The sequence below is a fragment of the Cornus florida genome, unplaced genomic scaffold, assembly GCF_030987335.1.
Source record: "Cornus florida cultivar Cherokee Brave unplaced genomic scaffold, ASM3098733v1 CherokeeBrave_3.0.0_Hap2_Chr03, whole genome shotgun sequence".
Classification (NCBI taxonomy): Eukaryota; Viridiplantae; Streptophyta; class Magnoliopsida; order Cornales; family Cornaceae; genus Cornus; species Cornus florida.
The window spans coordinates 82099131-82114266 of NW_026775573.1; the positions used below are offsets into that span (position 1 = coordinate 82099131).

Here is a 15136-nt window from a genome sequence, read left to right on the forward strand (position 1 = left end):
CCAAATGAATGGATTGGGACAAAGAGGGAACAGATAGCCAATAGGACACATTGGCAGTATATCTGGTCTTGAACCATGCCACCACAACTTATCTTTGGAATTTTAGAAATCCCAAACCAATTTACTATTGGCAGTGCACTCCAAATCAAGCAACCTTCTAATTCCAAAACCACCCTCACACTTGGTTTTGGTCACTTGATTCCAACTGAGAATAGCAAGCTTCATTTTATGTGCTGAACTGCCCCATAAAAAATCTGTACACATTCTCTGGAACTGAATTCCTAATAGCAGCAGGAATCTTGAGAGTGGAACAACAGAACATCAACAAAGGGGAGATGACAGATTTAAGTAACTCAATTCTCCCTACAGTGGATAAGGATTGAGAGCGCCAAGCGGAAAGTTTTGCCTCAATTTTGTCCCAAAGACTTCAACAAGTAGAACTCTTCAAACCATGACAATCAAGGGGATGTCCCAAATATTTGACAGGAAAAGAAGAATTGCACACTGAAAAATAGAGAAAATTAATCTTCTTATTATCACAGACTTAGAGAAGAACAGTTGAATCTTCTCCAATTTAATTACAAGACCAGAAACAGCTTCAAACTCCAGAAGAATGTTTTTGATAGTCATAGCAGCAGGAGAGGCTTGACAGACCATTAGAAGGTCATCAGCAAAGAAAATCTGGCACAAATCTGAATTAGCCTTAATTGCAGCCTTATAAGGCAAAACAGAACCATCCTCACTGCTGCAGCCACCATGGTAGAGAAATATTCTGTAATCAAGGTTAAAAGTAAGGGAGAAAGAGGACACCCTTGCCTCAAACCCGTCTGAGGCTGAAAGAAATCAGCAGGAGCCCCATTAATTAGAGTGGAGTACCTCACAGAGCACACACACTCCTTAACCAAAGCTATTCAAATGTCACCAAACCCATAGTTCTTCATAACAACCATCAAAAAATTCCAAGACACTGAGTCATAGACCTTACTAAGGTCTATCTTCATTGCCATAGAAGAGTGATTCAGATAGTTAAGTTTCTAATAAGTTTGTGGGCAAGAATAACGGCATCATGAAGTTTCCTACCCTTAACAAAAGCATTTTTTTTTCTTTCCATAACCCACCAAATCACTCAACACCGTACTCTTATCTATTTGCCAATATTTTAGCAATAATCGTGTAAACGAGGTTGCACAAAGCAATAGGTGATGGAGAATGGGGCATGGTCTGAAAGCTTGGAGTGCACATGTTCCGCTTTTACTATTGCAGATGTGGAAAAGAGAGATAGAATTAGAAATTTTTTTCTATTTGTTATTATTATTATTATTTTAGTAATATTTTAATTTAGGATATTTTCATAATATTGTATTTTAGGGTTTTATTTATGGTAATAGGTTTGAGTAGTGTATTCTTGATGCCTATTTATATGTGGGTTTGAGCACATTGTTAAGGGACATTTTTGTTGTCAGGGGGCTTATTTGTTATTACTTATATAATGTTGAAGTTTATGTGTAATTTCTGAAACTTGTTATTATAAATAGAATGTGGTGGAAGGATGAAAGTATTCTTTCATTCTTTCTCTCTTTCCCCATCTCTCTTTTTCTCTCATCCGCTTTCTTCTCTTCTTCTTCTTCTTTATCACTTACTCTTGATTTGATTATATGTTAAAGTCAACATGGTATCAGAGCATGGTTTGTAAAGCTCTAGGTGTGTAGTTGAAACCCTAGGTCAAGTTTGTGTAAACCCTAGTGGGTGTGAATGGTTTTGAACATATTCTAAGATAGGATTTGTTTGCAAGGAAGTAGTGTTAATCACATCCGCACGTACCGCGGATCTAGATTGGTGTTTTTCTTTTATCCTTTTTCTTCCTTGTTTTCGATCTATTGCAGTCTCGATTGGTGTTTTTTTACGTGTTCGCGTGGTTCTGTAACATCGGCTTTTTCTTCGTCGTTTGCGATTTTGGTATCGTCTACTTTGTTGCTTTCTAGGGTTTGTGTGGTGACTGCGTGGTTGCTATTTTATGCATCTCAGAAGACGATAATCTTTCTAGTTGAAGTTTGTGTGTTAGAGAGGTGGTTCTCTACGTATTTTGTTGTTGCTTTTGTTTCTGAGGATTGTATACCCAGAAACTGTTTGATAAAATGTCTGGCTCAGAGGTGACTTCAAAAGAAGTTGGGTCTTCTCCTAGTCAGACTCCAATATTAGGAGTTGTAGTGATCACCATCCAGGCCTTTGTATTATGACTGTTAGGTTGGATGAGACGAACTATATGGAGTGGGCTCATTCTGCTCGTATGCATATCACTGCTCGTAGGATGATCGACCATATCGAAGGGATTGTCACGTATCCGTCCAAGAGTGATCCTGAATTCAAAGAGTGGAGTGCAAATAATGCATTAGTTATGATGTCGTTGTTGGACTTGTTTTTTTATCTATTGCAGTCTCGATTGGTGTTTTTTCTTGTGCTCACGAGGTTCTGCAACAACAGCTTTTTCTTCGTCGTTCGCGATTCTAGTATGGTCTACTTTGTTGCTTTTTAGGGTTTGTGTGGTGACTGTGTGGTCGCTTTTTATGTATCTCAGAAGACAGTAATATTTCTAGTTGAAGTTTGTGTGTTAGAGAGGTGGTTCTTTATGTATTTTGTTGTTGCTTTTGTTTCTGAGGATTGTATACCCAGAAACTGTTTGATAAAATGTCTGGCTCAAAGGTGACTTCAAAAGAAGCTGGGTCTTCTCCTAATCTGACTCCAGTATTGGGAGGTAGTAGTGATCACCATTCATGCCTTTGTATTACGACTATTAGGTTGGATGAGACGAACTATATGGAGTGGGCTCAATTTGCTCGTATGCATATCACTGGTCATAGGATATTGACCATATCGAATGGACTGTCATGTATCCCTCTAAGAGCGATCTTGAATTCAAAGAGTGGAGTGCAAATAATGCACTAGTTATGACGTGGTTGTTGCAGTCAATGCAGCCACAGATTAGCAAAGGGTTTCTGTTTGTGAAAACAACTAAAGGGCTATGGACGGCTGTAGAAGAAACATATTCCTCGGTTGGCAATTTTGCAAAACTATATCAACTCCAACAACAGATTTCAAGATTCAAGCAGGAAGGCCAAACTCTTGTTACATATTACCACACTTTACGTGGTAAATGGGAAGAGTTAGATCACTACCAAGACTACATACCTGTGTGTGCAACTGATGTTAAAGCATTTCATGCTATGGTAGAAAGGAATCGAATCTATTAGTTCTTGGGTGGTCTGCATTCGAGATACGAGCATGCCAGCGTACAAGTGTTAGGCAGGTATCCAGCCTCTACTTCTGTCAGAGATGTGTTTTCGTATATCCAGACCGAGGAGAGTAGAGTGAAGGCTATGTCTGCACCTGTATACACTAAGCCTGAGCCAGAAGTACCATTGTTTGAGAGGTATGCTCTTGTCACACAACAATGGAATAAGCCCAATCCTCTAAAAAGAGGGAAGCAGGATGACAAAAGCAAGTTGAGGTGTGATCATTGTGGGCGTACATGCAACACTAGGGAAACATGTTAGAATCTACACGGTTACCCTACTCTAGCTCCTGCTAGGTCAAGGCCTTGTCCATTTGGGGGGTTATCTATGGCACATACTGCAGAGAGTGAGACTGCTAAGAAGAACTTTATACGTGTTCTTCTTTCTTTGGCAGCTAATTTGAATTGGCCCTTACATCAGCTGGATGTAAAGAATGCTTTCCTTCGTGGTGACTTGGAGGAAGAGATGTATATGACTATGCCACCAGAGTTTAAGATTGCTAATGGTCAGAATTTAGTGTGTAAGCTACATAAAGCCTTGTATAAGTTAAAGCAGTCGCCATGTGCTTGGTTTGAGAGGTTCATCATTGCTATGAAAAGAGTAGGGTACACACATAGTCAGACAGGTCATACTCTCTTCATCAAGAAGCACCAGGGTTGCAGCACTGCCCTTATTGTATATGTTGATGATATTGTTATCACTGCAAAATGATCCAGAAGAGATTCGTCGAATGAAGTCATTCTTGGGGACATAGTTCGAGGTTAAAGACCTTGGATCATTGAGATACTTTTTGGGTATTGAGGTGTGTAGATCGAAGAGAGGGGTGTTCATTTCTCAACGAAAGTATGTGTTAGATTTGTTGGCTGAAACAGGCAGGCTTGGAGCTAGACCTATTGATATTCCCATTGAGCAGAACCATAGGCTTAATGATGTAGATGGAGACCCATTAGATGATGTGAGAAGATTTCAGCGATTGGTTGGGAGACTCACTTACTTATCTCTCACATGCTCGGATATTGCCTACGCTGTTAGTGTGATTAGTTAGTTTATGCATGATTTAGGTGCACCTCACCTTGAGGCAGCTCATCATGTTCTTCGCTACCTCAAGGGTGCACCTGGTAAGGGGCTATTGTTTGGTAGTCATGACCACTTGCGTGTTGAAGCCTATACTGACGCTGATTGGGCAGGGCTGTGATAGATCGCCGATCTACTTCAGGATATTGCACATTTGTTGGAGGTAATCTTGTTCCATAGCGAAGCAAGAAACAGTCTGTTAGATCTAGTGCAGAGGCTGAGTTCAGATTTATGGCACATGGAGTTTGTGAGTTGTTATGGCTATGTACGATGTTGGGTGAGTTGAGTTATCCTGTTCGTGAGTCAATGAAGTTGTATTGTGGTAGCAAGACTGCTATTAGCATTGCCCACAGTCCATTTCAACATGACAAGACAAAGCACATTGAAGTCGATCGACACTTCATCAAGGAAAAGCTTCGTCTTGGGCTGATTTGTAGTCCATACGTCAACACACATGATCAGGTTGCTGATGTTTTGACTAAGGGTGTGAGCAAGACTTGCTTGCAAAATATGTTAGTCAAGTTGGGCATGATAGATATACTTGCACCAACTTGAATGGGAGTGTTGTCAGGGGCTTATTTGCTATTATTTTATATAATATTGGGGCTTTTCTAATTTCTGAAACTTTTTATTATAAATAGAATGTGGTGGAAGGATGAAAGTATTCTTTCATTCTTTCTCTCTTCCCCCATCTCTCTCTTTTTCTCTCATCCGCTTTCTTCTCTTTTTCTTCTTCTTTATCACTTACTCTTGATTTGATTATATCTTAAAGTCAACACTTTTATGATTGAATTATTGAAAAATTCAGATATTATTGTGATTTCTTTCCCCTCATTCTTCTTCTCTTCTATCTCATTATCTTTCTTGTTCTCTTTGGATTTCGATTTTGAATCACCCCTACCCCTCCTGCATCAATAGGTCTAAATTCAGAAACTCTAGAGGCATCATTCTTCTTTGGAATTATGGTGATGAAGGAACTAGAAATACCAATAGGAAGTTTGGAAAATTTAAAGAAGTATTGAGCAGCAAGAGTCACTTCAGAGCCAATAAGACTCCAAAATCGCTGAAAAATTCTTACAGGGACCTCATCTGAGCCAGTACACTTATCAGGATGAAAACTCATCACTACCTTCTTAACCGCCCTTGTTGGTACATGGCTATGAAGAGATTCAGCATCAGGAGGGGAAAGAGTTATTTTAGGCTGCAACAAGGAACCAAAATTGACATTAGACTGCCTCTGGGAATACAACTTTTTATAAAAATCCACATTCCATTTGCTAATCAAATCAGGATCTGAAGACCAAACTCCTTGATCATCTTGGAGTTGAAATTTATCAAATAAAATCATCTTGGAGTTGAGAGAGAGAATTGAAGTTTCTGTTCTGCATAACTCTGCAGTGAAAGAAGCTAGTACACCTATCATTATCCTTGAGCCGAAGAGTTCTAGATTTTTGAGTCATAGAAACCTCTTGATTAGAGAGAGCATGTTCATATTTGCTTCAGCTTAATTTTCCTTATCTACCCAATTTGCATTCATAGGGTCTTGCCATAAGTTTGAGTTTGAATGTGTTAAAGATCCTTTCTAGAATCAACCACCTTAGCACCAATATCACCAAAATAGTTCTTGTTCCAGCCCTTGTAGCTTGCTTAACATTTCTTAATTTCTTCTGCAACACATGAATAGGGTTCCAAGAAGCTGGTTCCAATTTTTGCACAGTAGGGTAACAATCTCCTCTTGTTGACACCACTCTTTCAACATCTTGACAGGATTAGGAGAGGAAGACAATTGAGAATCCAAAGTAACAATCATGGCACATTGATCAGACATATTTGGAGGGAATAGCCAAACTTTAGAAGCAGTAAAGTGGTTAATTGTATGCTTTGCAATACCACCCAAAAGCTTAAGCTATTGGGTGGGGCTAACACCCAACCCATTTATACTCATTCAATTTCCCATCTGGACCCGATGTGAGACAAGTCTCACTTGTAACATTCTCCCCCGCCTGAACTCGCAACGCCCTTGTTGCGGTCGGGCCACTCTGCCTACCCGGGAAGGCTCACCCGGACGCATCTGGGCTGGGCGCTTGACGTGGCACCGGATCAAGGACTGACTTTGACTCTAATATCAATTGTAACGGGCGGGTGCTTCGCGATTCAACCCAAAAGCTTAAGCTATTAGGTGGGGCTAACACCTAACCTATATATACCTATTCAATTTGTCATTCGGATCTGATGTGGGACAAGTCTCACTTGTAACATTAATCCACAACCTATTCACCATCATCTTGTCCAACTTAGCATGGATTCTAGTAATGTTGTTAAAGGCGTGCCTAGGCTTGAGGAGCAGGTCTAGTGCCTGTTGTCATCCCAGGCTCACTAATGTTTATTAGGCGCGCGCCTCGGCTGCGCTTCGTCCTTTTTGTCAGGTGCACTTGACTAATTTGTTTTAAAAAACTATGATTATTCTATTTCTTAAACCACAAAAGGGTACTTTTGGCAACTTAATAAACAAATAAGAAAGCCCAAGCGTAAGGGAGAAGAAACTTTTGTTCAAAAGAATAAACATATTAGAATGCCTAAGAGTAAAATTGTCAACCGAACAGAGAAAGAGTGAGACCGTGAGACGAACGACGCTGCCCTAGTAACAAAGATGAACGATGAAGCCACATCAGTTCTTTCTTCTTCTCTCTCCTCTCTCTTCTGCTTTACTTCTCTCTCCTCTCTCTTCTGCTTTACTTCTCTCTCCTCTCCTTATCTTTGTTTACATCTCTCTCTTCGTTTAGTTCTCTTCTCCCTCTGTCTTTTTTTTTTGTTGTTGTGGGGGGGGGGGGGGGGGGGTCTGTTTTTTCCCCTTTTTTCTTTAACACTTTCTCTCTCTTCTCTCTACTTCTCTATCATCATTTGCTTCTTCTATCTCTGCGTCTTGTTTTTTTTGCTTTGTTTTTTTCTTTTCTTTTCTTGTTAACAGTTTTTTTTTTTTTTGGTTAACAGATTTATTTCTTTTTGTGCTCTATTTTGCCATTAAAAATGCAAATTCTGCTTTGCCTTTCAAGAAAACAAATTTGTGCTTTGTTTTATTGTTGTTGGATGCTTGTTTAGTTGATGGATTTACTTTTTTATATTTGATATTAATTTTTAGAATATTAATAGGACTCATGAGATATGAATGTTTTTATGGTAGTTTAAATTTTCAATTGTGCACCTCACTTCACTCAGGCACGCGCCTCACTGTGTGCCTCGCACCTAGGCTCCAAATGATCTCTAGTGCCTTGGGCTTTTAATAACACTGGATTCTAGAATTAAAATCTTTCCTATTACACCAAGTCCATGAACCATTAATAACTAGCAGATCAAGAAGATCAGTTTTAGACACCATACTATTAAATTGATCTAACAGCTTCTGAGGGATTCTAAGACCCCCAGCTCTTCTCATCATGGAATCTCACATGGTTCTAGTCACCCAAGGTGACCGAGGGGTTTTCAATACCAGCAGCAATATCAATAAATGACTCCAAAAGTTTCAACCTATCATTAATAAGATTAGCTGCATATCCTGGAGTAATAAAAACGAGACTGAGACTGGAGATGCATCACCTTAAGCAGCAAAAATTGTTCTCCTTCAGAGATCCTATCCACCTAAAAAACAAATGTATCCCAACCAATCCAAATTTTACCCAAATAAGTCGATGAGTACTTATTTTTTTGATAAGTTAAGTAGATGAGTACTTATTAGTGAAACACCAATTTATTCTAATAAAAGAAGAAAATTTTGAAAATCTCTACTGCTTACCCCTTGTTTCCAACTGACACACCAAAGAAAGAGAGAGAGTATTCCTCACCTCCCTTTGTCTCCTGGGCTCATTAACCTACACTCCAAGAGCCAATCATTGGAAAATTGAATCAGGAGAAACAGCCCCAGTTTTACTTCTAGTGATCCTATTAGTCCCTTGCACCACCAGCTTCTTCTTCTGCTTCTTATCTTTATCTGCAGCCTCATCTTTAGGAGGAGGAGAAACAGCCTTACCAACCTTATTCCCAGCAGCAACACCATGATTAGGACTAGCAGGAGGAGTTCCTTCTCCTCCATTATCACCCCTTCTAAGATTACCAGATTGCTCCATACTCCGACAATTTGATTCAGCACTTGGTACTTCCTTATGAACCAAATCAGGAGGCACCTCCTCCCGAGAAACAGAGTCTCCCATAGTGGCCAGAACATTAACATCATTCGTAGAGGGAGCCCTCTCATCAGATGGATCAATCTCAACAGTCCCCTCAATTTCTGTATCTGTAGAACCAAGAGCATCAAATTTGTTCTGAACAACAACGGGAACCTGAACCACCCACTGCCCAATAGGTTTTACTTTGGGCTTATCAAGCACCTTCTTCGGACATTGGGGCTAGGAAGATGATCAATCCAGTTAAAAAGAGAACAGATTTGAGGATTCTAATCATACGAAAATGTAACCTCACAATCCTCATCATGAATCTTGATAGCGAGAAACTCAGGTAGAGGTTGTTTCCGATTGACTTCCACCATCACTCGTACAAATTGGTTACGTTCACGAACTGATTTTTCATCCATATACAATGGACTACCAAATTTTGGAAAAATCTTTGAAACAACACATTTGTTGCAGTAGTGAATGGGCAGACCATAAATCTTCAATCACAATGGAATCAATTCTAACACATCATGATCTAGATTAGCCGTTTTATTCCTTTGTTTTCAAGAACAATTGGTCTACCTTCAAACGTGTGAAATCATTGCAGGATCCCCTCCATTTATTAAGCATTATCAAATCGATCTATGAAGAAGCCGTCTTTGAGTGAGACGAGACAACCTTCAGATCTTTCCCCCATCTACGTCGCACAAAAGATTGAAAGAAAGGATAGTAGGGTTTCTTATCCATGACATAACAAACAAGAGAGTGCTGCCAATGTGCAATATCTTCTACACATCATCATCTGCAATCTTGATCAATTCATCTCTTCTGCTTTGTTCAGTGAACGAAAGATTAACAAAGGATCCATTAGGGGAATCTGCGAACAGGTTCCTCCATGAAGAACGTGGGGAAGATGTTGATCGAAGTAAATGACCCGGTGGTTGCATGGAGGAGGTCAAACCCTCATCCATGAATGGAAACCTATCTTCTACCTCACGTAAACCCTAGGGTATTCAAAATCTTCAAAATTGCGTATTTTAGAGAGACTCTTTTAACTATTCTGATTGTAAAGAATTCATAAATTGAAGACAAACCAGTATCCTGAAATGATAAATGTTAGTGAATAAAGGATTTGTTTTAAGGATATTCTTTAGATGTAAGGAGATCATGAGAAGGATGAAGACACACCATTCCCAAAATGATGAAGTGATTGAGGGATTTCTATAAAAGGATATCCAATATATATATCCTTATAAATTCAAAATACATATTGAGATAGGAGAATTAATTCCAAAACTTCATCATCTCGCAAATTGGAGACACTTGATTTTACATTTTCACTGGAATTGTCTTGGCACATCAATTGTAGAATGATTTCTGGTAGCAGCTTTGATGGATCCACATAACCACATTAACTGGTATTGCAAGCTAGTTCTATTACCCTGTGAATTGTCAACTATTTTAAAAGGTTATGTTGTAACGACCCGAACCCGTGGGCCCGAACCGTTTAACCGGGTCCTTACCCGAACCCGAGGTCAACTAAGGGCAATCCCCGTCCTTTTCTATACTTGCTGGGAATACACAGATCATTCAAGGGTCCCAAGGTCTTTCTAAGACACAGTTTAGAAGAAGTCAAAGTACCGGTCATGGATAAGATCAGCCAGCTGCTGGAGAAGTCACCGGCTGATGGCCCTTCGTTAGCCGGCTGACCTACAGGGTCGGTCGGCTGAAACGATCCTCAATAATTCATGCTCTCAGGACTTCAGAAAAATGACTGTTGGCCGGCCGAACATCTAACGTCGGCCGACTGACAAGGGGGGTTCGGTCGGCTGACAAAGCTTATCAGCCGGCCGAAACAACATCCATAATGTATCGACCTACTGGAATACCAAAATTTTTCACTGTCAACCGGCTGACAGGCCTTGGAATGCTGTTATCTGCAGCTAAGACATCAGATGAGGTAGGCTCATTGTGAGCCGGTCTATACCAAACCTGATACACAATTAAATCCCGAATCTCACGGCAAAACATACAGTTAGATGGCATCTATAATTTCTTAAAATATAACTGCATTTTTGCTATTCAACATTAAACCTTTACAAAATCTCAAGTTTACATCAAATATTATCAAGTGTTGTAATTACAGTGCATGGCCATGCTTTACAAAAGAAATACATTCTTAAGGAATGAGGCCTCCATGGCCAACGCTACATAGCTTAATAAAAATGAATTACAATCCTAGCTACGTCAATATCCATGGATGCCTATCATATACCGACTTGTCTCCACATTCCTGAAAAAATGTTCAATGATAATAGGATGAGCTCAACAGCTCAATAAAAAATGCTTAAATTACATTCTTAAAAATCCCGTGAACCACAACCATAAAAGAGGAGAATAAGAAGAAGGGATCATGGGGATGTCATCCATAACATCAAACATTAAATTCAATGAATTCATAATTCATTTCAACACATGAGATGCAATTGCCCTCCTCTTTCCTTCCAACCCAAACCTCATCAGACCTTTCGCAACCACCATTTCACTTCTCAACCTAACTTACACCACAACATCAATTCACTTCTCATCCTTCATTTCCCCATCATGAGTTCAATCTCACAAACCCAATTTCCCCATGAAAAATATACATGAAGTTTATGCCATTATTCATCAAAATACCATTCATGAATTTAAATCAAAAATTTCGCTCATGATATACAAAACATAAGACAACCATACAAACTATACTTCCACATTCCAACATAGAAAATAGCATGTTATACACAATTAGCATAAAACACATTAGCTACATTTTAAACCACATAAATCAACCACATATCATACTTGAACACCACAAACCACATATCATGCTACACAACAAGAAGATTTCATGTAAGAATATACATAGAAGCTCACTAAAACCATAGGACTCATAATTTAAACCTCCCTTACCTCAAGATAGCAACCCAAGTTCCAAGCTCTAAACTCAAATCCCACCAAAAGCTTGCAATACCGGTACCAAAATGTAGCCCTTGCAACGATCTATAATTTGCTAACTCCGGCTTAACCAAAACTTCTTCTAGCATGAATAAATACTAGAGATATGGGAGAGAGGAATATAGAGAGAGAATGAGAAAGGTTAGAGAGAGAGAAGGCTTGGCCGGAAATGAAGAAAAAAATATGGGTGTAGGCTTGGTCTTGCAATTGCTTGTGTGGCCTTGTGCCACTTGTCATGATCCTATGGTTACTAACTTTTTGTCAAGTTACTATCATGCCCTTGCCCTTGCCCTTGCCCTTCCTCTATAATGCCATCCTTGTCCCATAAAATATCTTCCTAATATATAGATATAGATGAATACATATATGTGAGAAAAGTCCATTATATCCCTTTCTTAAAATAACAAAACCGGGAGAAGTTCCCGAGTTCGGAAATCGTCCCGACCTCTGAAGAATTATAAAAATAATACCGTCACTCCTAATTGACTTAAAATGATTAAAAATACACTTCTAAAACTCTCGACTAAAAAAAATGACCAAATCGCCCCTCGGGGCCCACGTGGCACACAAGACGAGGCAAGGATAAAAATAATCTAGAAAAATCAAATAAATTCCCGAAAATAGAAAATAGGGAAAAATCGGTAACATTACATATGCTATTTGAGAGGGCACAACTTAAATATGTCAGTACTAGTTGTTTTGGATATAGCAGCAATGTATGTTTGTTTTCCTTCTTTGCTTAGCAAAATAGAGGGAGTATAGTGCAAATGCTCAAGTGTTTGCACGTGTCGAGGAGAGACATTGTAAGAATTCTGGAAATGGTAGAAGGTCCTCCCATGTTATATTATAAATTCAGATTTACCATGTTAATAGAATTAATCACTTGGCAGAAAAAATTATTATATAAGCATTTGGATTGTGGTACACCAACGAAAATGAGTACATTCCATTATGGGTCTTGGATTAAAGAGATACATTAGATTCTTGGATGTGAGATGCATGGTCGTTGTTGTTTCTTGTCTTGGAGACAATCACAGAGATGAAAATTTATGCTGTCATCATAAAATGTAGAAAATAATTTCAGCTGTTTTTCTTTAGAATTTTTCAGAAGACCAATGCGAGAAGGTACTTCTGTTAACATAATATGTTCATCTTTTATTTTCATGTTTCTAGATTATGTCAGGCGAACTATGTTTATTACGTCCACTTAATGCCTTAATCAACTATTTGTTGACATATTTCCTACCTATGATAATTATATTATTATTATTATTTATATTTAAATTCCAAGCTGTGTATTTCTGTTACCTTTATGGATATCAACCTGCTGATTTGAATGCAGATATACAGTAGAGAAAATCCCACTCTATGATTCTGCAGAAGAAGATGAGACTTCATCAAAGCTTCCCAAAACTACAAGCCCCTTAAAGCCTGAATTCTTAGCCTTTGGGAAAAATGATCACTCCTTGATAGTGGATGTTAGTGTGGGATCTATAAATCAGTTGGAGTCCATTGCTCTCGTTGAGCCACTTTATTCATTCCCAGTGGAAAACGCGACAGCAAATACAGTGAAAACTGAAGTAAATGAGGAGACTAAATTGTATTCACAAGATTCTCAAAAGTCCTTTCCGCAAAGCAATAGTGCAGGTCAGAATTATCACCCTGGAACAGGCTCCATCCCAAAGAAAAGAGCACAGCATATGCCTAAACAAAAGTCAAAACATGTTGGCCGAAAGCAATTTGATGCAAAACATGTTGCTAAACTATTTAAATCAAAGGAAACACAAGAGGAAGTCCTGAAATATGAGGTACAAGATTCATTCCTTGTAATTTCGATGTTGTACACACTGTACTCTCTTTCTTTTTTTTTTTTTGTCTTTTTCTTACTCCCTTCCCTTTTCCCGAGTTTTCAAGCTGTTGATGATGCATTTTGCTGTGTAATTAATTTTTATTTTCCCATTCTGAACGTTATTGGAATTTTTCTTTGGGTCAGTAATCAAGTGTTGGAATAATTCTGGTCTATAATTTTTATTTTCTTATTGTGTATTCCATGAAAAAGAATACCTGTCATAAAATACTGGTTTATCATTGTCGCTTTGTGCTTTCTATATGAGTATTGTAGGAGTATTTGGTACCATATGAGCAGATGCAGGAATATAGAACCTAATTTTTAAGTCAGCAAATACATTGTTGTAACCAGATCCTTTAATAATTTAGAACAATTCTAAGCAAATGACTTTCATCTCATTAATATCAACATTCTCACAACAATAATACACAAGTCATCCAACATCACTAAGAATTCCAAATTTCTGGCTATCATTTATTTAATTTTTTTGTTTTTTGAAAGTTAAATCTAACACACACAAATATTCATGTCCCTAGTGGAACTTGAACCTTCAACCTCCCCATTTAGGGAGGAGGGGTTAGACCATTGGGCAAGAAGCCCTTCGGTTTTGGTTTCTGGCTTTATGATCATCTTTTAATTGATTCATATATTTTTTTTCTTTCCTTTTTCCTACTGATGAAATTTTATTCATTATGCAGGAAGTGAAAAATGGTGCCACTTTCAAACTTGATTCCTTATACGACGAAATACGTCCTGCTATTGAAGAACATGAGAGAGATAGCCAAGACAGTGTGCCTACCAGTGTAGCGGAGAAATGGATAAAAGCCAGCTGCAATAAATTGAAAGCGGATTTCGACCTTCACTTTTCCATTGTCAAGAATTTTGTCTGCCCTCCTCAAAAAGCATCTGATGAAACAAAACCTTTAGAAGGTGACAATGAAAATGAAAATGAAGTGAAGCATTGACAAATTAGTGATCATGAATCATGAATGTTTTTTATTATTATTATTATTTTTTTCCCAGATTTATAATCGCGGATGTTACTTTCGACCTTGCTCCCTTTTCGTTTTGCATTTTAGTTGTTTTGAAGGTATTTTGAACATGGTGGTATCTAGAATTGTTAAATTCCTATAACTGAACTTGATCATTGATTAAGGCAACTAAATTGAACTGTTCCTGTGTTCTTTACCTTTGTTGATAAAGAAGGTTAACTTTATTGAGCTTTTGTGGTGCTGAATCCAAATATCTAACAGGAAGGACCATGCAGATGAGTTTGGAACTTAGATTTGTTATTTGCTGTGTAATCTTGTGGGATTTCCTCACCTTTGCTAAAAGGTGGAGCATCACAATTTCTGGAAAAGTAAAAGGGAAAAAAAATCCTCACTAGTTACTTTCTACTCTCTACTCGATTGGTCCAGTAAGGGGTAAAAAAACTGACTTGGCGGTTGGGTTAAATTTATATTTACCAAACTTCTAATATATACATACATCTTCCGTATATAACATATCTATTATTTAATGAATTGACTTTCACTTCATGGGTCCTATTTGGTTGAAATTTGAACATTCGCAAAAGAAAGTACGAAAATTCTAAAAAAGAATAAGAATCCAGAAAACGACCCAATTTAGAAGAAGAATTACAGAAAAAAACGATGTATATATATATATTATATTTGCTAATTTTGCTTGATTTCCTTGGCATATATCTGTGTATATATAAGGAGGGAGGTGGGAAAAAAAAAAAAAAAAATGCTTTCTTT

The 15136-nt window shown here is 38.1% G+C and overlaps 1 protein-coding gene across 5 annotated transcripts in view; it reads left to right on the plus strand.

The window, feature by feature from the left end:
- Positions 1 to 14596, plus strand: part of LOC132300811 (histone-lysine N-methyltransferase ASHH1) — an 87539-nt gene extending 72943 nt beyond the window's left edge. For all 5 annotated transcript variants that reach the window (XM_059798053.1, XM_059798055.1, XM_059798052.1 and 2 more), the window contains 2 exons: positions 12870 to 13335; positions 14075 to 14596. In XM_059798053.1, coding sequence (XP_059654036.1) covers positions 12870 to 13335; positions 14075 to 14341 — 733 coding nt within the window. In that variant the 3' untranslated portion in view covers positions 14342 to 14596. The remainder of the gene's footprint in view (positions 1 to 12869; positions 13336 to 14074) is intronic.
- Positions 14597 to 15136: the final 540 nt, after the last annotated feature.